This window comes from Lutra lutra, chromosome 5 (assembly GCF_902655055.1).
Source record: "Lutra lutra chromosome 5, mLutLut1.2, whole genome shotgun sequence".
Classification (NCBI taxonomy): Eukaryota; Metazoa; Chordata; class Mammalia; order Carnivora; family Mustelidae; genus Lutra; species Lutra lutra.
The window spans coordinates 11,689,520-11,715,946 of record NC_062282.1 but is presented as its reverse complement, the minus strand read 5'-3'; the positions used below and the strand labels follow the sequence as shown (position 1 = coordinate 11,715,946).

Here is a 26,427-nt window from a genome sequence, read left to right as displayed (position 1 = left end):
CCAATGTTTCTCAAAGGGGCTTTAAGTCTCAAGTTTGCTTTTCCCTGAGGGGAAACCAGCACTAACAGAAATGTACAGCAACCTGCATATGCCATTTAAAACCTTCTAGTAGCCAGTTTTCAAAAGTAAAAGGAAACAGGAAATTAAGACATTAACTCTAACAAGACATTTTATTTAACTCTACACGATATATTGTCACTTCAGCCGATCATGGCTCTAAAATAGTTGTGCATGGTCTTTTTCACCACAGCTCTTGAAATCTAGCACATGTCCTCCCCCTGCAAAGCATCTCAGCTCAGACCGGCTGCCTCTGAACGATGCTCTGCACCCACACTTGTCCGGCGGCTGCCATGCTGGACACTGTGGACAAAACGCCCTCATACGCCCTCTAGGAGCCCCTGACTGACCCATCTAGACACATACAGTAAAGCAGTCTTGCCACCATTACCTTTCAATAAAAGAATCACCAAGGAACGCCAAATGCTGTTTGGTTCAAATGGCCTGTCATTTCAGGGGAGAAGTGCTTCCTTCGGAAGCCCCTGCCATCAGAGCCACAGCATAGCCGCAGCCGTCCTCCGGAGCCCTGCCTGACCCACCACCCCTCCCTCGGGGCCAGCTCCGTCCCAATGCTGCATGGGGAGCCTGGGCACTTTGGAGAGTTCTGAGATACTCTACAGGGGAGAAAGGAGGTGTGCCTAAACTCAGGGCCTACATGCTTGAATTCCTGAGATTTAACGCTAACAAAACAAAAGAACCCACAATGCGAAAACCTGATGAAGGAGAAGCTGAATGTGATCCCACCTCCCCTACCTGCTTTCATCCCGGGAGGAGAATGGTACCTGCTCTGTGTTCTCAATTTATGAATGACACTGGCCGAAAGAGAAGAGCCCCCTTCTCATTCTCCAAACAGATACCATTTTGGGAAATGACGCAATCATTTCTGATCATCATATGAAATCCTCGTTTCCACTCCAGCTCTTGATGGATTAGAAAGGGCCAGAGCCACAGTGATAACGGCCTGAGTCACGAGGGACAAGGCTGCAAGGAAACAGGGACAGAAGCACCAGGGTTATTTCCAGCGGGCATGAGCCAGCCGTGCCTCAGGATTCCTACCTTTGTGGTTGAAGATGCCCTCCATTTCCATGCTACTTCTCGAGTGGGCGATGCACAGAGAGCCGCAGGGAACCAGGCCCTCTGCAGCAGGGGACCGGTCGGTGGTCCGCACCAGACACCAGTCAGGCTTGTCGTGGGGCCGCTCCAAAACCTCCACGGTCTGGCCACGGCGGATGGTCAGTTCCGTGCTGTTGCAGGCGGTGAAGTCATGGATCACCACTGTCAGCTCGCAGCCGCCGGAGAGCTGGGGAGGGAGAGATGCACATCAGCGAGCCCCGGTCACTGCCCCTGCGGTGGGGGAGGCTGACCTGGACCAGCAACATCCTGGGGTCGGGGCAGTAACTTGCCTCCAGCCTGAGTCGGGGCCCTCCAGTTCCGCTGCCCCTTCACTCACCTTCAGAATCACATGGGCAGCTACTGACTTTTCCTGTGTGTGAAAACACGGTTATGATTTTTGAGGGTTTCACGGTCAGAATCTGATACAATTTTTCAGATGAGTGTCCTTATCATTTTGGGCCCGAGACACTATCATCTCCCTGCTCAAAATGTGCTATAATAATCATCTTTCAAACCCAGGGCAACCTTGTAAAACCTCTGTTTCAAGGCCACTGGGGGAATCACTGCACCACAGGGTGCTAACGTGATAGTTTTATCTGAAATTTTCCTTCCGACGTGGCACCACAGCAGCCTGCGCTGTCAGCGTGGGGGCTCTTGGCACCACGTGGGTCCAACATAGAGCTGTCGCACAGCAGGGAGACGGAAGAGGCCACGAGATCCCTACATATGGGCAGAGCATGCCTTGTTCTCTCTCCGAAGCCCTCCAGGATGCCTCTTAGTGGGCGCTCCCATCCCCAGGCCTTTCCAGAACGCCTGCCCACACTTTGCTTCAGCATGCCAGTCCACACACTCTGTGGACACTGGCTTCTTTCCCATATGCTACGTGCGTTCTGGCCTGAAGCTCCTTTCCCTTCTTCTCTCCTCTCACTAAGCTCACTCCCATTTTTTTTTTTTTTTTTTTTTAATTTGACAGAGAGAGATCACAAGCAGGCAGAGAGGCAGGCAGAGAGAGAGGAGGAAGCAGGCTCCCCGAGAGAGCAGAGAGCCCGATGCGGGGCTCGATCCCAGGACTCCGAGATCATGACCTGAGCTGAAGGCAGAGGCTTAACCCACTGAGCCACCCAGGCGCCCTCACTCCCATTTTCTGTCCATTAAAACTACCAACACTTAGGCCCTCTGAAGCGTATCCACGAACTCCAGAAAGATACATCCACGCCATGACTTCTGCTTATAAAAGAGGTGTGTGGCCTTCTCGTGGCCACTTGCTTACTGTGGCCTGGGCCCTCTAAGTCTGCCCCTCGGACCGTTCACACGTGGGGACAGCTCATACACACACACGCTCATTAACATCTCCTACACAAGAGTGTTGTGAACCCGCTCCCCTTCTCTGGACTGTCCTCTCTGGCTCTTCAACCCAGGCAGCCCCTGTGGTTCCAGCTCTGCTGCCTGTTCACTGTGGCCAGATGTGGCCCCATAACCACACCCTCTATGCCAAGGACTCCCCAAGCAGACACCCCCGATAACAGCTAGACACTATTCCCCTCATCGTTTTGGATGTGTCCCTCCAAAGCAGTCCAGGACATGACCCACCTCCCCAGTTTGTCTGTCTTTCAATGGTGGCTAATGGTACCACAATTAAGTTACCCAAGTTAAAAACTCTTGCGCTCCAAATGCTATCAAACAGACCTAAGGCCGTCTCTCGGGTTACTTCCTTCCTCTGCCCAGCCATGCCACGTTACGTGGATTTTGTGGTGGCCTCCTTACACACTCCAGGCCCACTTTCCACGTGAGCACTGCGGGCAGTTGCCTTTTTGAAATGCTAAGCCTCCCCTTCAAGGACCTCAGATCCAAAATGCTGAGCTTGGGGTCCAAAGCTCCCACAGCCGGGTCCCAGCCTGCCCTGCCAGGCGCACTCGCCGGCTTCTCCTCGTGAGATTCGCAGCCTGGAGTATGTCTTCCCTGAGCTGAGCCCTGCCTGCACTGTGTGCATGAGATCCTGGCTGCTCAGAGCCCCCACGTCCCCTCTGGGTCTGCTTCAAGCTCTGTCCGCCCAGCAGAGCCCTCTGGGAAGCTGCTCCTGCACCTACCTCGTCACTCAGTTTGTAAATAAATTGCGTCACAATTCTGAAATAAAACGTGACTTCGGGAGCTAGCTCTGCCTGCATTCAGCGGGCCACATGCCCAGCCTTCTGTCCCCCTGCAGGGCGGCAGCACGGAGAACACACAGGCCAGGAGAGCGGAGCCTGAGTTGTGGCCGGTGGGTGGAAGGACCGGCCGGACCTCCCACCGGGGAGCAGCCTCGTTCCAGAGGCCTCGCCGCTCCCCCTCACTCGCAGAGACCTGGGAATCCATGCCTCCTGCACAGGCTCACGGCCCCCTGGGCCCCCGTCATGTCCTATGCTGTTCATTATCCCCCGGTTCTAATGGCCTCTCTTTTGAGAGAAAGTTTAGATATTTACAATAAGAAACACATGTCCAGAAGACAACCACAGAAAGCAGAACACAACAGAACTCTTCCATAACAAAGCACACATATCAACAGATGGACTGTCTTTGCTAGGCCACAAAGGCAATTTCTCACGAATGTTTAATCCCCTCCGAAACGGTACACATTCCCCAGTGGGAAACCCATGCTAAATCTTACACGCATCTCCGTGAACCATCAAAGATGCTAACGTTAAAAAGTTAAAGGTAGAGGCCCAGGCTGGAGAATTTTCCCTGTGAAACCCCACATTATGGAAGTGCTTAATCCCTGTAACAAAAAGGAGGAATGTTTCCTGCCCCAGGGGAGGCGTGACCAGGGAAGGAGCCCCAGCACGGAATCCAGTGTGCTGAGGCCCCGCAGGGTCCACACTTCCTACGGCCCCCTTCAGGCCTGCGGGAGCTCTCCCACGGCCACCAGCGACCTGCCCGTGCGAGTGTGTCACCCCCTGCCTGGAGCCCCACGCCCCCAGCCCGTCACGCCGCCTGGAGGTTTCTCCATCCCCCGCCCTGGGAAGCACAACTTCAAGACACATTATCTCATCACCAGCCCTTTGCTGGCTTCATTCTTGAGCGTTTTATTAATTTTTCAGACGGCTCAAAGCCACGTGGTGCATTCTGCGGGTGGGGGAAGGGTGGGAAGGAGAGAAAGGGGCTGCCTGAGAAGGAACGTTAAGCTCGACTTTATTTCTGGCCCGGATTCCTTAGCCCCTCACAGAGTAATCAGAAACTATTGGAAACATCTGTGGACTTGACAGAGCATAATAAAAATCAAGCCTGTTCTGACAAAGAATCCCATACGAAGTTAAAATTCTTTTTCAAAGACTTCGGAGAACTTACTAACAGAATCTCCTACAATAATCTGTTTTCAAATAGTACTAAAATTATCATTAAAAAACAACCTATCTGCTTGGCTTTACCGTGAGAATCTCCTCCACAAATCTTTAACAGAGGACTAAAAGGATGCTTTCTGGGGCGCAGAAGTCCTGAGGATTTCTATCTCAAGGTTCACATCTGAATATTTTAAACTCACTACAAAAACTGCCTTTAAAACTAGTTTGCTAACTTAAAAAAAAAAAACTTTTAAAAATAAAAGACTTAAAATAGCTATTTTGCGGAAGCAATGCAAATCATCACTGCCTTTTAGGAATTAAATTCCTGAGTAGAAAAAGTTCGGATAATGAAGGGTGACTGAGATTGTACCTGTTTTCAATGCTATTTCCACCACCAGTGACCCGATTTCATTACTATGCTGAGTTACCATTCCACTGATGTAGTTTAAAACTCACTTCTCCCTTCCAAGCGCACCCTGAGAACATTTTTACGGGACCTTGTTCACTTCTGTGTGTTTTACGGACTTCTGTCAGGGCTCCTGATCACATGCATGTAGTTTAGGATCGCAACTGATGAAAATCTCAGCTTCCATGATTCACATTAACTCTTGAGAAATTCACATGAGAAGACAGTGCCCTCCTCCCCTCCAATATTTCTGCTTTTCTCCTTTAAAAAATAACTGTGATGCCTAAAAACCATGGCCATGACTAGGCCTTAGTGCATGGACCATGGAAACTAGCCATGAAATGCCTCCTGCAGGACCAGACCACCTCTTGTCCCTCACCGAGGGCTTCCGGGGGCACTCTGACAATCCAGACACACAGACAATCAGTGGACTCCAATCAGGGTCCCTCTGCCTGAATTCTCTCTAGAAAGACTGAATGTGAACAAGCTGTGGGCGCTCACCCAAAAGAATGAAAGAATGAAACACTCATCTCTGGTCCCTGGCATGTTGAATCTTCAACAATTACCACACAGAACAGAATTTTACTTTTTATGTTTTCTGGAGAAAGCGTGTTATATTGTTGCTTTACCTGAACCCAGTTAAGAGCAGTGACTCAACTGTTTTAGTCCCCAAGGCTGGGGACTTCTGAGAAGCCCACCGCTCCTCAGGGCAACCCTCTCTGGTGCACAACGAGGCAGTCTGACGTTGCAAGAACACAGAGTTCTGGAGAGACCAAAGCAAACACGTGCTTTGAAGGATGGCGCTCCCAGGTGAGCTCTGGGGCAGGTTCGGCTGGAGGGAGAGTAGGCTCGTGACAACAGCCACAGGGGACAACGCAGCCCCTGCAGCAAATGATTCTACTTCGAGAACCGAAGTCAGCTGCAGGTGGGTGTTTGGCCAATTTTGTGAGAGCAATTCAAAAGGAAAGTGGCATTGTGGTCTAATAAAAGCCATTTCCCCCCCAAAAGAACAAAGTGTATCAACTCTGTGAACAGTCCCTCCTACAACCCAGCATGGTTCAGCATGGTTCAGTCATTCAGAAACCTCACAAAAGAATCTTGTGGTTTTGTGGAGGTTTCACACGGAGCGGACCAAAGACTGGCTGCTTGGTTCAAGGGGATTAGGGAGTACAGTGCCATTACTGGCAACGCTTCCGAGAGAGGCCACCACCGGCAGCCAGAGTTCCCCATGGAAGTGCATCCTGCCCCAGGCTCTCACCACCCAGGCTTCCCACTGTGCAACTTCACCAAGCTTCACCAAGCCTGGGCAGCAGAGCCCCCGCTCACGCCAACCCCAATGCCAAGTCCACAGGGGAAGCCTCCACCAAGATCTGCAGCTGAGTTCTAGTGAGGACCACTGTCATGGGCTCTCACACATCAAGGGTATAGAAAGAAATCTGTGAGAACTCAACAAATGGTTGTTAGGGTAAATTTTATATGGCTTTTACCACACACACACACACATGCAAAAGAAATCTGTGAGAGAATTTTTTTCCCCCCAAAACGGTAGCTTACCATACCTAACATTTTATCCAGAAAAGAAATACTGAGTGTGGTATTCAGGGATGTTAATTCTTCACTCTTTACTGACATGAGCACACACTGGGTTTTCTGACACAAAAATCATTCTTAGAACCAAGGCCTCCTTGACGGTGTGATATACATGAGGTGGAATGGAAAATGAGATGTTAAAAAAAAAACCCCAATTTAAAGGCCACAACTAAAAAGCCAAACTTTAAATGTAAAAAGTCAGGCCAAGTGGAGATAGGACAGTGATTATATATCAGGCTTCAAGGCTTCACAGACCCTGACCTGCACCAGCAACCCATTTCCCCTCGCTCACATACTAGAACGAGAGATGCCAGCACCTGCTGAAGAAACAGGCTCGGAGGGAAGGTGGCCAATGAATGAGAAGTTTAGTTGGTTCACACAGAAAAAGGCACGAGAGCTGGAAAGTAGACAGCTGACCACTGTTACCTTGAGTCATCTGGTCCTGGAAACCCCGAAGCTACGTAAGACACTTTCACCCAAAGGAACCCGTTTGCTGAGTTTCCTGAGTGAGCAAGACTATCCTTCATCCAGAAACATTAATGTGAAATGACTCTTTGTCTTTGATGGAGGGACACCAACAGGAAGAGCTAAGAAATGACAGTCAGTTAGCCAGGTGACTGGGCTTCTCACCAGAAGGAAGAACAACTAGAAGAAACCTCTGGGCTCAAGTCTAAATCAAAACTATGTCATCACTTTCAACAGTAACTTTGATCAGTACTGTAAAATTTACATTAAAAAGCACTTTTCAGTGCACCACTATTTTAATAAACACTGTTGTTATATTTCTACTCAAGCTTTGTATTTAAAAAAGAAAAAATCTGCTTTTTCTTAGAACTGAGGCTTTCTGGGGAGCCTGGGTGGCTCAGTTGGTTAAGTGTCTGACTCCTGATCTCGGCTCAGGGTCGTGAGTTCAGGCCCCGCATTGAGTTCCATGCTGGGCATGGAGCCTACTGAAAAAAAAAAGAAAAAAAGGAGAAGAAAAGAAAAAGAACTGAGGCTTTCTACTTTAGCGTGGGCAATTTTGTTTTTCTGATTAACTAAAATTATCAAAGACTACATTCCACTTTGTGGTTTCATGAAAGCACTTAAAAAACTTGTCAAAGGTTACAAAAAACCACAGCCACTTAGGAAAATAGAAAACAAAGATTAGCAAAAGGAAGACACAAACACCAGGTGCGCTCTATCCCCTAGACTGCTGGCAGGGGCGGGGGGCCTCATCTCCCGGGTTATTCCTGTCCTGGAGCACCTGTCCTGGGTCGGCCCACAGTGGGGGATGCATGGACGTCCGTGAATAGCGTGCAGTCATTTTACACATGTGCAGCCACAGTACGGCTCATTCTGTGGGGTTAAAGATGAGTGTGGGGGGGGAGGTAGGCTTTTAGCAAGAATCCCCCCTCTTCTTCAGTGACTGCCCATTCATTATGGGGCATTTCACTGTTAAGCGCCGCCCCCCCCCGCCCCCAGGGCTTACGTCCAGGCACTAACACTGAGCAGTTTGTTCTTAGGGCGGCTTCTAGCTCCTAATCAGCACAGCTCTAAATCCACTGCCATCCAGAACGGGCAAATACAAGGACAGAGAGGCTGACAGAGACAGCCATCTGCAACCACCGCGAATGAACAGCAATAGTTCAGGAAGGAGGGAGAAGGCAGCACTTCTGACAAAGACCTAGCAATAGCTGGGATTCATTAAGTGCTCAGTACGTGCTCGGCACTGTTCTCAGCACGTCACACATTTTCAGTACGCACAGCCCCGTGAGGTGAGTCGTTAAGTACTGTCCCCAGTTACAGATGAGGACACTGAGGCACAGACAGGTGAGCTAACTGCCCAGGGCTGCTGAGGAGCGGAGCCCAGGGGTCTGACTGGTGAGCACTTCCTCGTTCCTAACCATCTGCTGTCACACTGCGAGCAGCGGCCGGGGTACTCTGTCTGGGGAGACTAAAACTCTGCCCTGGAGAAAGGCTTCCGAATTAAAGCACTTGCTGTCATGCCCACACAGGGGCACACCAACATGAGGTCCTGGGAGACTCAGAGCTCTGGCAAGGCCAGCAACTTGAGCTCCTCCTTGGAGCCAAGGCGCCCTCTTGCTTCCAGCACGCTTCAGCGGGGGGGAGAGCGTGGAGCCAAAGCTGCGGGAGCTCAGAACCAGGGCTTGTGTGGCTCCCAGCAGGGCCACTCTGTGCCCGGAATGCCAGGGAGGTGGGCGGGAAGGGAGCGGGAAGGCATTTCCTAAATAGGCTCAGTGCAAGTTTACTTTCTCAAAAATGTGAATTTGGCCCCATTTTAAAATGCACACTGCAATTTACATAAATCCGGCCAAGTTCCTATCGTTAGGATGTCACTTCATAGAGGAAGTTGGTTGACTTTTTAAACTACATAAAACCTCCTATTTCCAACACAGTGCTACAGCGCCTTCATTAAGAGTAGAAATCATTTATTCTAAATATGTGGATTCATGGATTCACATTGTAAGCTTAGGGCAGTTCATGCCAAGTGTCAGTCTCAATTGAATTTCTCATTTATTAAAAATCAGAACTGCATTACCTACGATGTAAAAAAGCTCACACTGGCCCCGAGGGCTTGGGTCAGCTTGTCCACAGGCCCCCTCATCTTGCTTCGGTGATTCATCTTGACCTCAAGATGCTTTGTTCTAGAGTAGCCTGTATCTGATTCCCGTATTTTCTATTTTCTTTATAAGTTTTTGTTATATAAAATAAACCACAGACTAATAAGGCAAATAGAAGAGAAGAAGGTTAAAAATGCTTCTTTAATACATTAAAATATTTAGCTCCATAACCAGTGCTCATGTGAATAATAAGGTCTGGACTCTAGCTGGTAATTAAATCCACATTTTGTTCTTGGCTTTAGCTTTCCACTGCTGGGTGGCCCTGTGAGGGTCATCCGACCTCCCTCATCTCCTCAGTGTCCTGAAGGCTGGCTCAGCACTCTCCTCCCTACCTCAGGGAGACAAGCTCAGGACAAATGAGATACGAATCTGGCAACCATTTGATTTCTCTGGACTCCGAATTATATTTTTATGAGGTCATTTTATCGACGTAAGTACCAGGAATACGGACAGGAGCCGCTGCTGAAGTCACTCCCGGAGCAAGGGGTGGCGTATTTCAAAACTGACGTTTTCAAAGAAAGAACTGTGCTCACGAGGCGCGTGGTTTGTATCTGTCTGTACCCGGCTCTGAGAACAGTGCTCCCTGGAAAGAAGGGGTCTCCAGGAGCCCCTCCTCAACGGACTCTTCCAAGAACATCCTGCGCCTCTCGGAGAGCATTACCACAGCACCGGGCACATAACTTCCTTACGAACGCTCCGAGAGGCCGAGCCGAAAACATCCCCCCACCCAGTTTCTGAAATGTAACCGAAGTCCGCAATAACAACTAACTCACAACAGGCATCATAAATTAAGCGCAACAGGCAGAATATGGTTAAGTAACTTCCCTCGCCAGGTCTATCTGCCTGTGTCATCAGAGGCTGCTTAACCCTAAAATATACAGGGTGGAAAGAACCCCGAGACAAGAAAACTTACTGCCATCGGACCTGAGGGGGTTTTCTGGCTAAGCCGAGTTCAGTCCAACAGGGCATTCTAAAGCCGACTTGAAAAAGGATGCAGCTTCCTAATCTTCAAAATGTATTTTCCTGACTCATCTACTGACCCTGAAATATCTACTAGAAGTATAAGCGGGGAGACAACAATAAAAAAGCCCTCCAGAAGCTGAGAATACACAAATCCTGGCATTCGCATGGCAGCAAAGTCTTCCTTTCTTTCTCATCAGGCCGAATGGGAACATCCTCTCCAAAGTCCAGATTTTGAGTTACCATCGTGAAATCTCACATGCTCTCTATTCGCAGCCCAAATACAGATCCAAGAACTGAAGAAGGCAACTGGCTGCAGGTCTGTGGTCTTAGGAAGACAGCTCATCCCTGTTTGGTACTTTTGAACCTACCAAGGACCTACAATCTCAGGGACGGGTATTTAAAGAAATACATGCCAGGTCCACGTAAAAGAGGAGTTCTGGAGTGTCATTACTTCCCGATGGCTAGGAGTCACGGGAACGCCAGGCCGGGAGCTGCCCGGAGGGAGAGGCTCTGTACAGCTCAGGTGGGGGGTAATGGCTGTTAGCTGCAGAAGCTGTCGTCAGGGAGTTCTGAGCTCCACAGTGACGTTCAGAGAGAGGGCACCGCATGAGGGAAGCAGGAAACGGTGAATTATCTCTACACGTAGAAGACTTAATAAATAGTTCTTTAAAAAGCCTAACATCCCAGTAGAAAAGCAAAACTTTTTACTTTTATTTATCTCTTTGACAATTTCATTCAAATTCCTTATTTCTACAAAGTAAATTTTAAAACTCATTTATAGAGTAAATCTTTGAGAGTAAGAAATTCTAGAGTAAGTTCTATGAGAGTGTATCTGGGAAGAACATGAACTTGGGACCTGACGGGCCAATCAGTGGTTGGTGATGCCCACCACGGCGAGTCTGTGAGGGGCCTGAAGGTGGGTGGCCGCAGGAAACATTGCTATTACACCCCAGATGCCTGACGTGTCCCTTCTCTCCTTCCTCATTTCTACCATTGGCAAGACATATTTGCCACTGGGCTCTGAACAAAGTAAAACGAGACACTTTTTCTTCTCCATCCTATTACTCCAACCATTCTACTTTCTAGGACTTATAATCTGATGAACTCAAAAAACTGAATAGAAAAAACAAATGACTCAAACAAGAAGGATCTTAAAAGAGAAATCACTGTAGGAAAGCAATACTTTTAAGTCCACTTCCTTCTCTCCTGGACCCTGCATTACACACCGGGAATCCTCTGCAAAACTGGGTGAGGAAAGCGCCCCCATCTGGGCCTCCGGGACCTGCTATTGGAAACAGTCCGAGACTGGACCCTCACCAGAAGTCAGCAGTTGCTTCCAAAGGACGGTGAAGTCAGGACACTTCCTGCTACAAATGCGCTGTGCAAACACCAGGCCAAGAACAGACTCCCGTGTGCCCCCCACGCCCCCTCGTCGGGACGAATGCAGAAAGAGCAGCCTGCATCACATAGTGGGAAACGCAGGAATTCTGAACCGGTGGCACACTCAATAAAATCACTATTCACTATCAAATAACCTTTTTGGAGAATTTGGTCTAGCAGTTTAGAAACAGAACATGTGCTCATTTCAGTGGGAACAGAAGACTTAAATTTAGCTGACGTGAATGTCCCCCAACTGGCTTTTATGGGGGACCCTGATTAGCTGTGCCTCATGTCAGCCTGGATTCCAAATTCTCCTGCTCATTTATTTTGTTGGTTTTGGGATTCGATCGGGACAGATCATGAGATGCTCTACACCCCTTCTGGAGAAGGGAGAGCTACATGGACGTTCTGCCGACCAGATTGGCTGCCCAGCCGTCGGCACCGGCACGGGCTCCTTCCGGGGTGCCTTGCCTGCACCTGCTGCACCTGTGTTCCCAGGAGGAGCCGCAGGGCCCACCTGAGCATGCCGGCGCCCCTACTGACTCACAGCAGCTTCTCATCCGGGCTCTGTGCAGCATTTAACTTAAAATAACTAGTTCTTCTGCTTCTGTAAAGTTACAGCTTAAACACCCGCCCTAGAACACCCTGACAGAAAACCATGTAACGACACTGGGAAGGTCAGGCGATTTTTCCTGAATCCTCAGACTTTACCCCCAACACCCCCAACTTCTTGTCTCTGCTTCTACTCCCAGCACCACTTGGCACACAGTGACTGTTTGGAAATGTTGGTGCCAAACTGTCATTTATAGATAGAAACAGGCTGCTTCCTAGCAGATCCAAGAATACATCACCCACCTGCCAAAGAAAGTGCTGGTTGCAGCTTACCTTATCACTGTCCAGCGTGTTCTGAGACGTCCGTGAGGCGATGGAAATTGTGTCTGGCTGGCTGCTCCCATCGCCCTGGCTATCCAGATCCTCTCCATCCCTGAAGAAGCAAACAAAGTTTTCATTCCTGACACTGCTGGATTTCTCAAGACTGGTGGAGGGCAGCTATCAGTCACTGGAGAGACAGCTTTGTTCAAAGAGGCACAGAGCCATCTGTGTGACTGCACCAGCACTGCGTGAACGGTGACAGGAGGCCACCTTGGCTGCACGCCAGGCTGTGTGTCCAACATGTGTCTTCCGTGTAACGTGCACAGTGGTAAGACACAGTTGTGTAATTTCCATCACAGAAACGAGAAACATGAACACCTAGGATAAGATGTAGCTTGTCCCGGTCCCATGCATGACCTAGATACGCATCCAGACTCACACGTGCTGTGGAAAGGGCAACAGAAAGGGATGTGCACAGAGCCCTTCCTTTACTTTAAGCTGAAGGAGGTTCTTGTCTTGACAAAGCAACTTCATTGCTAAGAATGAGGTTACACATAAACCAAATTTAAAAAAATTCCTCAAAATATTTAAGAAAGATGATCTTTGAAAAACAGTAAGTTAACACTGCCTTGTTCCCTCCCTACCAACTAAACACACCTACCCTGAGTCCCCAGCACTAACCTCCTCCCCTTCTGCCTCGCGGCCGGCGCCGTCTTGGGGATGTGAATGGGCTCCTTCAGGGCTCCTTTCAGGTGAATGGTCCTTTCCTGTATTACTTCGCGAATGTGCTTTATCCAGTCCTGCTTGTTTTCTATACTGGAAGCCTGAACGAGGTGTGAGAGTCAGTCAGGATACAGAAGCGGCCCTTTCCAGAACCTACACTAACCACGCTCAGGTCACCCACATTCCTTGTTTCCCATTTTCAAAATAACTTCCCAGCAGAACAGCAACCACATCCCATGTTTACTTTGCCATTTTGAGTATTTTTCAGTCAAAACCATTTTTATCTTACAGCACATATGTTACTCCAGATCTCTGAATATTGTAATAATCAATCATTCCCCAGCCTGCAAACCTTGTAAGCAGCTCTGGGTAAATATGAAAGCGCAGCCGATCCCAAGCCCAAGTGTCCCTGAAGCATTTAGGCAGAGACCAGCGGTCGGGAGTTCCTAGCCACCGGCATTGGTGCCCACGTCCCTCTGCCTTGTCCCCTGCACTCTGTTTCCAGACCAGCCCCACCTGCACCCATGCTCGCTGCCCCAGCACTCTGTGGAGTAGGGCCCCCCCTTATCCTCGGGTCAGAAATGGGCCCACGGTCACACGGCTGGCATGGGAAGCAGCCGGAATGCTCAGGCTGGACAGATGGCATCCATGTGGACGTCAGAGCCCGGCCTCCCAAGCTCTGCCTTCACCTACCCCTGGTCACACCAGTAGCGGAAACCAGTTAACCTACTGCCAGTCACAGATGGCAACACCATTACAACTTTTGAGAACTATTTTCTGAAAATGATACACAGTCAATATTCAATAAGCATTTGCAGAATGAACACATAAGGCAGTACGCCTTCCAGACTTTTTTCCTTTCTCTTGGCCTCAAAGAAGGTTTCTTTCTTTTTTTTTTTTTTTTTCTTTTCCCTTCTTTTTGCATGTTCTGGGGCTTAGTAACAGTTTTTAATTTCCTTGTGGAAAACATCAACCTCATATGACATAAGCACAATTCCCTGAAACAGTCGTCAGAGGGATTACAGCTGAGATCCTGACCGAGAGGGAGCATTTCTCATGGCGCACCTTGTCTTCAAAAACAGAAAAGTCAAGGCCCATGTTGGGAAAGGAAATTAGAGTTGGGACTATCTTTCCCCTATGTAAAAAATTTTAACTGGAGGCTGTGTCTTTAAAGTCACTTAGATTTAGGAACAGGGAACTACATAAAGGATAAAAGCGGCCTGTGGCCTCCATTCCCAGACCTGAGACTGGGAAGCAGCATCCCAAGTTCTTCTGGGGCCAGAGGCAGGAGGATCAGGGACTAGAGGAGTCTGTGCATGGAACAGAGGTGTCTCTCAGTGCAAAACTCTGAAAACTGCAGATCTACTGGCAATGAAATGCCTGATACAAATGTTCAGGTTAAATTGAGAGAAGAATCTGAGAAAGAACATTTGGCAGGGTTTAGAGACAACTGGGGGAAACCGTTAAATATGTTTTACAAAGAAAAGAAATTCTCATGATTTAATAGGGTGAAGTGATCATTACATTTACTGAGAGGAATTTTCCTGACCTTAAAGAAATTAAACAAAGAAAACACATGCCAATTTTTCAGAAAAACAAGAGAAAGGTAAGCCAGCTAAATACTAAATAAAAGGTCCCACTTGTTTGTTTTGGACTCTTAATAGTCTCCATCCGTTTATGGAAGGATTTGGAAATCAGGTTCTCCCTTCCAGAGGACTACATAAAAAAGACCACAGCTTTGTTTTCTAACTATTAGGCCATCAGTATCATTGTCATTTCTATCAGTACCTCCTCCACCACCATCATCAGCTCTACCAGCACCACTGTCTCCCCTGCCACCATCACCTCCTCTATCATCTCCAACACCACCACCTCATCTCTACCACTTCACCACCACCTCCAGCACCATCACTTCCACCACATCTCTACCTTAACCACCTCCCCCATCATTTCCACCACAACCATCTCCATTTCTACTACCACCACATCCATTCCAAACACCTTCCCCCCACCATCTCCATCTCAAACACCTCCTCCATCATCTCCACCACCTACATCTCCACCACTTCCACCACTACTTCCACCACCATCACCTCCACCATCATCTCCATCTCCAACACCACCTCCACCACCATCACATCCATCATCTCCATATCAACCACCTCCTCTGTCATCTCCACCACTACCACTTCGATCCCAAACACCTCCCCCCAACCATCTCCATCTCAACCATCTCCTCCATCATCTCCACCACCTACATCTCTACCACATCCACCACTACCTCCACCACCATCACCTCCATCTCAACCACCTCCTCCATCATCTCCACCACCACCACTTCCATCCCAACCACCCCCCCACCACCATCTCCCATCTCAACCACCTCTACCATCACTTCCACCACCTCAGTCCCTGCCTCCACCATCATCTCCATCTTAGCTGGCATTTCCACCTCCACCCCCACCTTCTCTATCTCCAGCTCCACCACCACAAAGTAATCTCTAAAATGAATGAGGACATCATTTCCTTTAGTCTCTCCTTGGAAGGCAGAGAAATATTACTTGAAATTCCCCTAGAAAGCTTTCGTCTGATAAAGCCTGTAGGGAGCCTTATCCTTCAACTGCATCATGAGTATTTTATTATATCCCAAATGAAAGTAGTTCAAATCTGGCTAAAATATCTGGCACTATTTCTCAGATTCACCCTTTGACATCTGTCACTGTAGCTAATCTGGATAAATACTTACTATGAGTTGGAAGTTTTATGGTTTTGAGTATACTTTAAAATTTTATGGCTTAGGAAAGTTCCGTTATCTAATATTTAGCTATCAGTGCAATTTCTATTTTATAGGGCTTTATGCCAATACTAACAAGAACACACTGGGTTGGTAATCATATATTCATTGCAAAACAATTCATCATTTCCATGGGAATAAAGATCTTAGTAACACAATGGCTTCCATTAAAGTACAAATTCTTTAAGAGCAAGGTACCGATGAGAAATTCATAGTTGCTGGAAATACTGGTGAGAGATTAAAAGGAATGTATGAGACAGAATTCCTGGCATGCAAGTTCATACACCAGAGTCCCATTAAGCTTTTGGCTCATCTCCCAATATTGTACAAATCTTCAGCAACATCTTTCACATAACATCCCAAAATCATTTATGGCCTTCCCAGACATCTAAAAAAGACAGTTCCATTTGTATTTTCTCAAACACAGGAGGGAGTACACAAGACACCCGAGTGCCCTGTGTCGTTCCTTGAAGAAGCTGGTACAAGGGAGGCAGAGTTCAAGTCAAATATTCAAACATATATTCCTCCCCCATCCCAATATATACCCCCCAAAAGCACCCTTAGTGTTTTTGAACACTTATCAACCCTTGTAACTGATCATTATCTCCTTTTTTTTCTCTGCCCCTTAACCAGAAAGCCAAAGAGCCTGGGACCCCATGAAGACTCTTGGCACATTCAGCCCTGGAATGGCCCAAGGCCTTCACAAGCTCATCAGGTGCCTATTTATTTGCCTTTGGAAATTGGACAAAGTGTGCAGTGAGAGCTGTTGAGCCACATGTCCTCCCTCCCATACCTCAACTTCCTGCACCTCTGATGGAATCGACTAATTCTTTTTCAGACAGAAAGAATGGGAGAAGTTTAAAGAGATTTCTCTCCATCTGACCTTTATCATAGAAGAGCAAAAGTTTACCTCAAGGCATTTTATCACTAGAGTACCAAACTGAATTTATTCTACTATTCTCTTTGTGATAATCACCAATCTCGAGAGAACACAAAAAGAGCAAATCAAAGCATATGAACACCAATATATTTCAACAGGAAAAAAAAAAAAAAAAGCCAATAAACTTGTCCCACAGCACATTCCCAAGCTTCAAATGAACATACCTTAAGGACAATTTTATTATCCGAGGTTGGCGTCCTCCCCACCCACAGTGCAAATTTGCAAGGATCTCCTTCAACGTGTTCCGTGACACCCAACTCTGAGGTCTGGATAAAAAGGTAATTACATAATTAGATGACTGTAAGATTCCAGCAGGATACAGAACAAAGACCAAGAAAACGGTTTTTGGTGGCTTGTGGTCACGCCAGGTTATAACAACATAGTTTGTTTACGCTGGCAGGTAAGCCTCCAATCTTACTGCAGTTAAAATGAGAAAATTTTGTTCTCAGGCTGCCATGACTTGGTTGCATCCCTTCTACTTCCCCTGTGCGCATCTACTGGAGATCCTGATGAGGGTCAACCAGCAAATCCAGAGGAAGGAAACCAAAATATCTAAAAATCCTCTTACTGGAAAATCAAAGAGCTGACCATTTTCAACTCATAAACAACAAACCAAATCAGTCTGAGTTGCAAAGGAGCTCCCGCCATGCATTTTTGGCATGAGTGGAGTAGTTCACAGAAGGCACATAATGTCTTCACAGTTATTTCCCGATTTGTTCATCAAGAGCATTAACTTTTAGTATTTCACCAATAATTTTAAGGGCTAAGAGACAAAATTTCTCTCTGTGACATGTGCAGTTGTGATGGGAGCACGTGGAAAAGCAGAGGTGAAGGTCAACATCTTCAGTCCCTCCCCCACAGTCAAGTTCACCCTCATGTGTTTCCCCGCTCCAGCAAAGGAAGTGATTCATAATGGTGGCCTCTGAGGGAACCTTAACTTTTGAAAGATAAATTAAATGAAGATGTATCAGCTTCTAAAACAGACTAGCTTGGTCTCTGAGGATAGATTAAAGCCAGCTAGTGAAATTACTAGCCAGCAATGCTGCATTTTTTCTTTCCAGTTACAATATGACCTAAAATGACGTAAGGTGGGCTGTGAGCCAAAAGACAATCTCAGACAGGATATAAGCCAAAGAAAATGGTATGAAAACCATTAGTTTAAACTTGCAAATTCCAAATTATTATTAAAGATGATTTCTACATTGGTAGTATTTTATTACTTTGGGAACTTGATTAATATATGGATACCATAAAAATACATAATGTAGATGTTGTCCAAATTCCAAATATCTACCAATATTTATAAGTGATCTGTCATATCTTGTGTAAAGAAGAAACCAAATTCTATACATTTCCTATTCTTTCTCAGGCGGTGATTTTTCATTAGTTTTGCCCAATCCTCCCCCTGCCTGACCCTGCCCAGCGGTTCTGTGATGACAGCCCGAGGTATTCCCACGAGGGGAACACAGAAACACAGCGGACCCTGAGGAGGACACCTGCTTGAGGCTTCTCGGAGAGTTAGCATGTGGTTTTACCCAGAGACTTGTTATTTGTCAGAAAAAAGGCATCAGCTATATTCTTTTGGCAGAAAGTACACTCACAAGTTAAAAAAGAATTCAAATGCAACACAGTATGCACCCAGCACTCAAGGGTAGGGAGTGCTCTCTGCACAGATGGGATAGTGGACCTTTAGAACTATTTTTGCATATGTATGTTTTCTCTAAATAACCATATTTTGTTAGTGTAAGGAACCCTAAATTTACTTGTTTATTTTCCACACACTTACCTTTATTGAAAGAAAAATTCACCCCAGATTATTAAGAGCTACAGCCAGCCACCCAGGAAGGTTGCTTAACGTATCTTCCAACATTGGTGAAAGGAAAATTAATTAGAATGATATGAGAACTTAATCGTAGACTCATATGATCATTTATTTGTAAAGCTGGTTTGGGCACATAAGAGGTAAATCTAAATTCACTTAAAAAGTGTTTTCTCATCCTCAGAGTCTATGGAATTTAGAAAAAGCAGGTTTTCTCAGTCTAGCGAAGCTAAAACCCATGAGCTCCCTCTAGTGGACTCCAGATCGTCAAGAGATGTTCACTGTGGAAGATAAAAACCTAACAATTCTGAAGTTTCACATTTTAGGGCAGTTTGGGAGGTTAAATTGAAAGCAATGGTGCTTTTTTTTTTTCTGCCTACAAGAAGATTTGCAAGTGTGTTACCTTTAAATTAACAATTCTGAATGCTGATACTTACAAACAATTTGCTTTTATAAAGGTACTTGCTTCTGCCACTGGAATCTTTCACTTCTTTACTAAATACTAAGGACATTTCAAAAAGGAAGAGATGCCGTTCTCGACCCTTTCGAATTAAGGTTTTTGGGTCCCACACTTGGAAGGATTCCTGCAGGATGAGTTCTCCCTGAGACTCAATATTTTCATCAAACCCTACAACACAAAGACAAGGAGGCACAATCAATTTGAAAGAAAATAAAAAATGATGCACAGGACAGCATTGTGATGATTTAAACATTTGTTCAATGCCCAACAATTACATCACAGATTAGAGTTCCCTTTCTGGGCCCTCACTCCAGTTTCTCTGCACTGATCCCACCCGACGAAGGATAATTCTTCCTAAAATATGACTTTGCATGTATCTTCCCTTGCTCAAAAAGGAAGAAAAAAAAAAAAAAAGTCAGTGCTTCCTCATGGCTTTATTCCTTCAACTCCATCTGCTGCGGGTGGCATTAACACAATCTGAGGTTTGAATGAACTCCCTGCTTCTCCTTGGCCTTCATTCACGGCATCGCATCACACAGACCTCCTCCTCCCCTGGCCCAGAATGGTCCACGGACCTTCCCCCAGGCCACTGCCTACTCCCAGGCTGCGACCTGATCCTCTGCCTCTTTAGCCCAGAACACCCTCCCGGACATTCCACTGCAGTCCCAGCCTTTCCACGGGGCTCTGGTCTGGCCTTCCTTGGTGAGTTCTCCCATCTTTGCAAAATTCTTCCTGTGAATCAGTCACACTCGGGCCATGGAGTGGCTTTCGCTCTGCTCAACTCTTCCTGGAAGTGGCCCACTGCATGGACTTCCAGCGACCAGGCTGCAGGAAGTGGCTGGATATCTGGGGCAGGGGCAGCTAGTTCTCCCTCGACCACGGCTCTCTCCTCCTTCTCCAGAGAGAAGCGTCCTCTGTGGTTGCTCAGACAGGCCCTGCATTTCTGCCCCCGTGGTGCTGGGACAGCACGTGGCCCAGCTCAGGCTGTGTGGGGCAGTCTTGCGTACAACTCCTCATTTCTGCCCTTCCAGCCGCTGCTCCTTCCCCGCCCTCTTTCTCACTTTCTTTCTGCCGCATGGAACATTTCCATGGTCTTGACATACCCTAAACCTTCCCAAGCAAACAACATTTAAGCAGTAGAGAGAAAGTATGGAGAACAGAACCTGAGTCCTTGATGATGCCACGAAGGGCTGCCGTACCAGCTCAGGGTCTCAAATCAGAGACAGGAAAAGCTACCCCACCTGGCCTCTGACTCTGCATCTCTACTGCAAACAGCAGCACCTCTGCTCCGACCGGTTACACTGCTCAATACTACTGGTAAGACACAGGCTAGAAAAAGCATTTGGGGAAGGATTACTTTTTGTACATAATTGTGTACCTGGTAATAGGAGTTAAGCTCTATAACACAGAAAGAACCTTTTAAACACAAGCATCCATGGAAAGTTCACTTGCAAAGTATTTCATTTCATTTCTCTGCCTCACTCTTCACCACATCACACACTGCCGTGTCACATGCCGCCGTGTTCGAGGTTCTTGCAAGTGATACAGTGGATATAGAGACAGGGAAACAGCAAGCTTTTTAAAGGATTTTATAATCACAGGGGGCTGATCTTGCCGTCCTTCCATCCATCCATCTACTGTGGACACCTGATTGCCTACAACAAGTGACACACGGTGCTCCCGGGGTCCGGGAGAGTGGACAGCCTGTTCTCCAGATGGATGGACAAGGGCGTGCTCTTAATGAGGCTGAAGCACTTCGTGAAACTAAGGGGAAGCAATGAAACCAGATCTTTTAAAACAGAAGGTCCTTGGGGCTCCTGGGTGGTGCAGTTGGTTAAGCATCTGACTCTTGATTTCAGCTCAGGTCACGATCTCAGGGCTGTAAGACTGAGCCCTACGTGGGGCTCCGTATTTGGCAGGGAATCAGCTGGAGGATTCTCTCTCTTCCCCTGCTCTTTACCCCTCCCCTGCCTTGTGCCTGCACACTTGCGCGCTCTCTCTAACAAATAAATCTTTAAAAAAAAAAAAAGGGTATTCACATCTAAACTCTTAACTCCTAACAGAATACAGAGGCCCAAAGCCAAGGGTTTCAGGGCATGGGAGAGCCCCTCATACACAGTGTCAGCAGGACGTGTGCAGATGCTTGTCAGGGAACGTGCAGAGCCTCGTACCTTCCAGCATGCTGAGGTGCATGGCGTCGTTGGCTCGCTTTGGCACACTGAGCATCACCTCGAGGCCATCTTTTATCTCCCCCTTTCCTTCCTCACAGCAAGTGAGTAGTTCCTGTAAGAGACCGATACCATGAACCATCCAAAGGCCAAAAGCTTTGCCAACAAGATCTTTGCAGAAAAAAAGGCCATGAAGAATCCATGAGTTTCAAGAGAACAACAGACCGCGGTCGGCTGGGCACATATTCTCATAGAAAATGAATCACTGCCTCTTTATGGATGGAAGGATCTGTCCGGCTCAACTCAGGATGCTTCTTCAGATCAGAGGAAACCAGATGCAGTCACAGTTTAAGACAAAATCAGTGTACATATTAACTACCAAGCCTCAAAAATAATAATAAAAAAATAATTATCACAGCAAAGCATAATCAGCTACTGGTTTTATCTGAAGGTCACCGCAGAGTGCATCCCCGTATGATCGTGAACGCTTCCGTGCTATTAACACCGCCCCCAGCCCAGACCTCCCGGGTCACAAGCGGGAGCGGCAACGCCGTGCCGGTATCCACAGTCACATACTGTGTGTGCCCTTGTGCGCAGGACGGTTAGCAAAGCGCGAGTGATCTGATCACACCTCCCTGAGTGTGATTCCATTTCAGATGCACTTGGAGAAACATCTGCTATTAAAGGAAGGGTGACAAGGGCAATAACTTCCGGCAGGCTCCAGGATATTTTCTTACCAGCGTATGAATGGTGATAGTCAGTAATAGTAACCAGCACTCTCTGGGTCCTAGCAATCCCCAAGAGGGACAGGGCACTGCAGGGAGCTCTGGTCTCATACTGGATAGTTTTAGAGCAATTTGGCACCAGACAAGCACTTTCACTCATGACCAGATGGTTTTTACCTATTATTCTAAGGAGATTGGCAAGAAAAAAAAAAGTGCTTAAGAATGCTATGTACAGGGGCGCCTGGGTGGCTCAGTGGGTTAAGCCGCTGCCTTCGGCTCAGGTCACGATCTCAGGGTCCTGGGATCGAGCCCCACATCGGGCTCTCTGCTCAGCAGGGAGCCTGCTTCCTCCTCTCTCTCTGCCTGCCTCTCTGCCTGCTTGTGATCTCTGTCTGTCAAATAAATAAATAAAATCTTTAAAAAAAAAAAAAAAAGAATGCTATGTACAGAAATTAACCTCACTGGCAGAAAACGCTCCTCGTTGGGGAGCTCAACAGAGCTTATTACTATTCTGCTGAAGAACCCCTGGGCAGAATAACGTGAGGTTCATAAATTAAAGTCCCACTTTAATGGTGATTAACTAGATGTGAGGTCACTGGAAAAGAGATTTTTAGTGGAACACATGCTAAAGACAAAATTCTTAAATCCTGAGGACACCAAGAGGTACACGGCCTTTGCAGCAGTAAAAAGCAGAGGGCTAATGTGAATATAAACAGCTCAACCTCCTGACTTCTACTTCACGTTCATGGCAAGCTCCTATTGCTGCAGTGAGGGCCATAAAAGCACTTAATAGGATTTTGATACAAAAGTGCAGGAGAGCTTTCCCAACAGAAATGTCTCATGATGGTATTGCTTTAACAAAAGAATATGGCCACTTCTGTTTCTAGAGTTTTCTCATTAACAGAAAGAGAAAGTGTTTCAGGACTTCATCACTCCATCTCTGAACTTTTTTTCCATCTGGGAAAATTACAACATCACCTCCTGCTGCTGCGCGAGGGCGGCACCAGGGACAGAGTCAGATTCACAAAATAGGGGTCCCAAAAGGAGTGCAGGTGGCTCATTCTCACCCTGGATAACATCCTCCGGCCACATAAACAGCACACACATCATTAGGTAGAGCTGGTAGATTCTTATTCTCGTAGTCAAGAAAATGTACATTGATTTATATGACGCATCCTGTGACAACGATCACAAATTCCAAGTTTCCTCTCCCATTCTACTGTTAAATCCTTAAGATTATTAGAAATGGGTCTTTCTTTTGAGGTATAATTGACACACACCATTATGTTAGTTTCAACAGTATGACATAAGGATTTGCTATTTGTATATATTGCAAAATGATCACAATAATTCTAGTTAACACCCGCCAGCATACCGAGTTACAGGATGACTTTTGCTCACCATTCATAACCAAGAGAAAGTGGAGATCAGTTTGACTTGTGAACAACACGCTCCACAAATAAGTGTGTGATACGTGACTAGACGTCACAGGGAGGACTAGCCGAGGGTGAGCTACTTGACCCACAGCTCCACATGGGTTTAGAACAGAGCCCAGATGCCAGTGACCCAGTGGTGATGGCGGGACAGCCCTTCCCCTCACAGGCTTACTTCCAGACCTGCAGACCAGCTGAACTTAACACATGCAGAGCACAGAGCACAGTGCGCAGCCCATGGTCAGTGAGCCAGCCTGGGACGCAGGTACCAAGTGATCTAGACTTCACAATCTCTTTTCTCAGTGTATGTTAGGGACCAGGGTCAGTCATCAAAGTTCAGGTGCCTAATCAAGGAATAGTCTCTTATTTACCTGCTGCACTGAGAAACTGATCAGGGTAACAAATGACAATACATTAAAAAAAATTAATTGGCTAGGTCTTATTTCAAAAATTCAGGGTACTTGACATAAACAGAGAGAAAAATGTCAAAATAATAATGCACAGTTGACAAAATTTTGCAGGTAGAAAATGCTTCATACATACTTTTAAAAGAAGTTGATACTTTGTTATTCGCTGAACTGGCTTAATAAGGTACGAAGAGATGGAATTGGCTAATCCGTGCCGCTGCTGTATTTCCTGAATTAAGAAAAAAAATAAATGGATATATACTGATGAACATTACTGGGTAAATTAGGTAGCATGAACTAAAACGCCATTTTTTACCTTCAAAATGAGTACACACATATCACTCTTAGCCTAAGAAATAAAAGTAGAAATCACTATTTATTCCTTCAATATGCTGAACATAAGAATAAGTTAATCACTTTGAACAAGAAGATAGCGGTGTTGTCTGGATTCCTGGCTTTCACGTGCAGACATCAAACAGGCAAGCCCATGACTCCCAGCCATGGAGCCAAGTGGGGCCCACACTGGCCCAGCAACCTCCGCCTGCCCTCCCCTGCCCTGGGCTAGCCCTGGTGCGTCAGCCACGGAACACTGAGCCACAGACCAGACACGCCCTGTCTCCCACGGCAGCTCTGGCAACTTGGGCCACCGGTGCCCTGGAGCCACAGACCACATCCCTTCCCCCAAGCCTGACTCTCCTGCATAGGGACTCCTCCTTCCTCACAAACACATTCACACACCACTCAGCCATTCTTCCATCCACGCTCACAATCCATCTCCTAGCCCAGACTTTCACACCAACCCACTGTACTGGTGCTATCTTGGCTCTTAACACTCTTCTCAGAAAATTAAAAAAAAAAAAAAATAGATAAAAGGAATGGGGTGCCTGGGTGGATCAGTGGGTGCAATATCTGCCTTCGGCTCGGGTCATGATCCCATGGTTGGGCCCCACGTCAGGCTCCCCACTCATAGCAGAGTCAGCTTCTCCCTCTGCCCCTCCGCCTGCTCATGCTTCTCTCTCTCTCTCCCTCTCCCTCTTTCACTCACACTCTCTTTGGAATAAATAAAATCTTTTTTAAAAAACGGTTATGGGGCACCTGGGTGGCTTAGTGGGTTAAGCCTCTGCCTTCAGCTCAGGTCATGATCCCAAGGTTCTGGGATCGAGGCCCACATCGGGCTCTCTGCTCAGCAGGGAGGCAGCTTCCCCCCCGCCTCTGCCTGCCTCTCTGCCTACTTGTGATCTCTCTCTCTGTGTCAAATAAATAAATAAATAAAATCTTAAAAAAATAAAAATAAAAAAGGGTTATCTACTAATAGTCTGCGCTTCAAATGTGATTTAAAAACCACCACCTCTTTGTATTCTCAATATTCCCAGTCTGTGGGTCATCTCAACTAAGCTCCTCAGGAACCGAGCATCGCTGGGGGATTCACGCGGCCACTCTCCCTACGGTGTGCCAGCTGCCAGAATCACCGAACCACAGGTCACTCACTCACCAGGCAGATTGGAGTAAAAATTTAGGAATTCTTCCTCTGCCTTCAAATCACAAGTAGAGCCTTAAGTTTCTCTTCAATGACAAATGTTCAAAATGTGGGATTTATGATTTATGATTATGATACATGTATTCATGATGTCACATCTAAAAGATATCTTTTCATATACAGTATAATGTACAAATCCCATGTACGGGTCACCGAGTTCTGACAAATGTCAACATACTTGCAATCGAGTATGTACAGAGTATTTCCAACATCACAGGAAGTTCTTCGTACCCCTTTCTAACCAATTCCCCCACCCACAACCCCACCACCACCAAGAGGCAACCCCTGTTCTGATTTCTATCACCAAATCAGTTCTGCATATTCTAGAATTTCATATAAAAGGAATCATACAGAATGTACTCTTCTATGTCTAGCTTCTCTCAGCCCACGTTTTGGAGATGAATCTTTGCTATTTATGTATCAGGAGTTTATCCCTTCATACAGCTGAGAAGTACTCCGTTTCATGCACACCCCACAAAACATCTGAGACATATTGCAATGTGTTTTGAATACCATTTTAATAACATTCAGAAATGCATCTGATATTTCTAAACACCAATCTCACTATTTTTATTGACATTTTTAATACCTTATCATAGGATCATACTGCTCAAAAATGACAAGAGAGAAACGAATATCCAATGGGAAAAAGATAGTCTCTTCAACAAATGGTGTTGGGAAAGTTGGACAGCAACGTGCAGAAGAATGAAACTGTACCCCTTTCTTATACCATACACAAAAGTAAACACAAAATGGAATAAAGGCACAAATGTGAAATTATAAAAATCCCTGAAGAGAGCATAGGCAGCAATTTCCAGGACACTGGCCACAGCAACATTTTTCTAGATATGCCTCCTGAGGCAAGGAAATAAATGCAAAAATAAACTACTGAGACAATATCAAAATAAAGAGCTTCTGCACAGTGAAGAAAACAAGCAACAAAACTAAAAGACATCTTCTGAATGGGGGAAGGCATTTGCAGATGACATATCTACTAATCCAGGATTAGTAACCAAAAATACAGAAAGAACTCATACAACTCAACTCAACACACACAGACACACAGACACACACACTCTCTCTCCAATTAAAATGGGCAGA

The 26,427-nt window shown here is 46.6% G+C and overlaps 1 protein-coding gene across 1 annotated transcript in view; it reads right to left on the bottom strand.

The window, feature by feature from the left end:
* The window catches only part of TRIO (trio Rho guanine nucleotide exchange factor), a 227,662-nt gene that overhangs the window by 75,962 nt on the left and 125,273 nt on the right, over positions 1-26,427 (bottom strand). The window contains exons 27-33 of the mRNA XM_047730524.1: positions 23,926-24,018; positions 21,228-21,339; positions 19,034-19,224; positions 16,942-17,043; positions 13,002-13,144; positions 12,333-12,432; positions 1,114-1,357 (exon numbers count right to left, since the gene is read on the bottom strand). Of these exons, the coding sequence (XP_047586480.1) occupies positions 1,114-1,357; positions 12,333-12,432; positions 13,002-13,144; positions 16,942-17,043; positions 19,034-19,224; positions 21,228-21,339; positions 23,926-24,018 (985 nt within the window). The remainder of the gene's footprint in view (positions 1-1,113; positions 1,358-12,332; positions 12,433-13,001; positions 13,145-16,941; positions 17,044-19,033; positions 19,225-21,227; positions 21,340-23,925; positions 24,019-26,427) is intronic.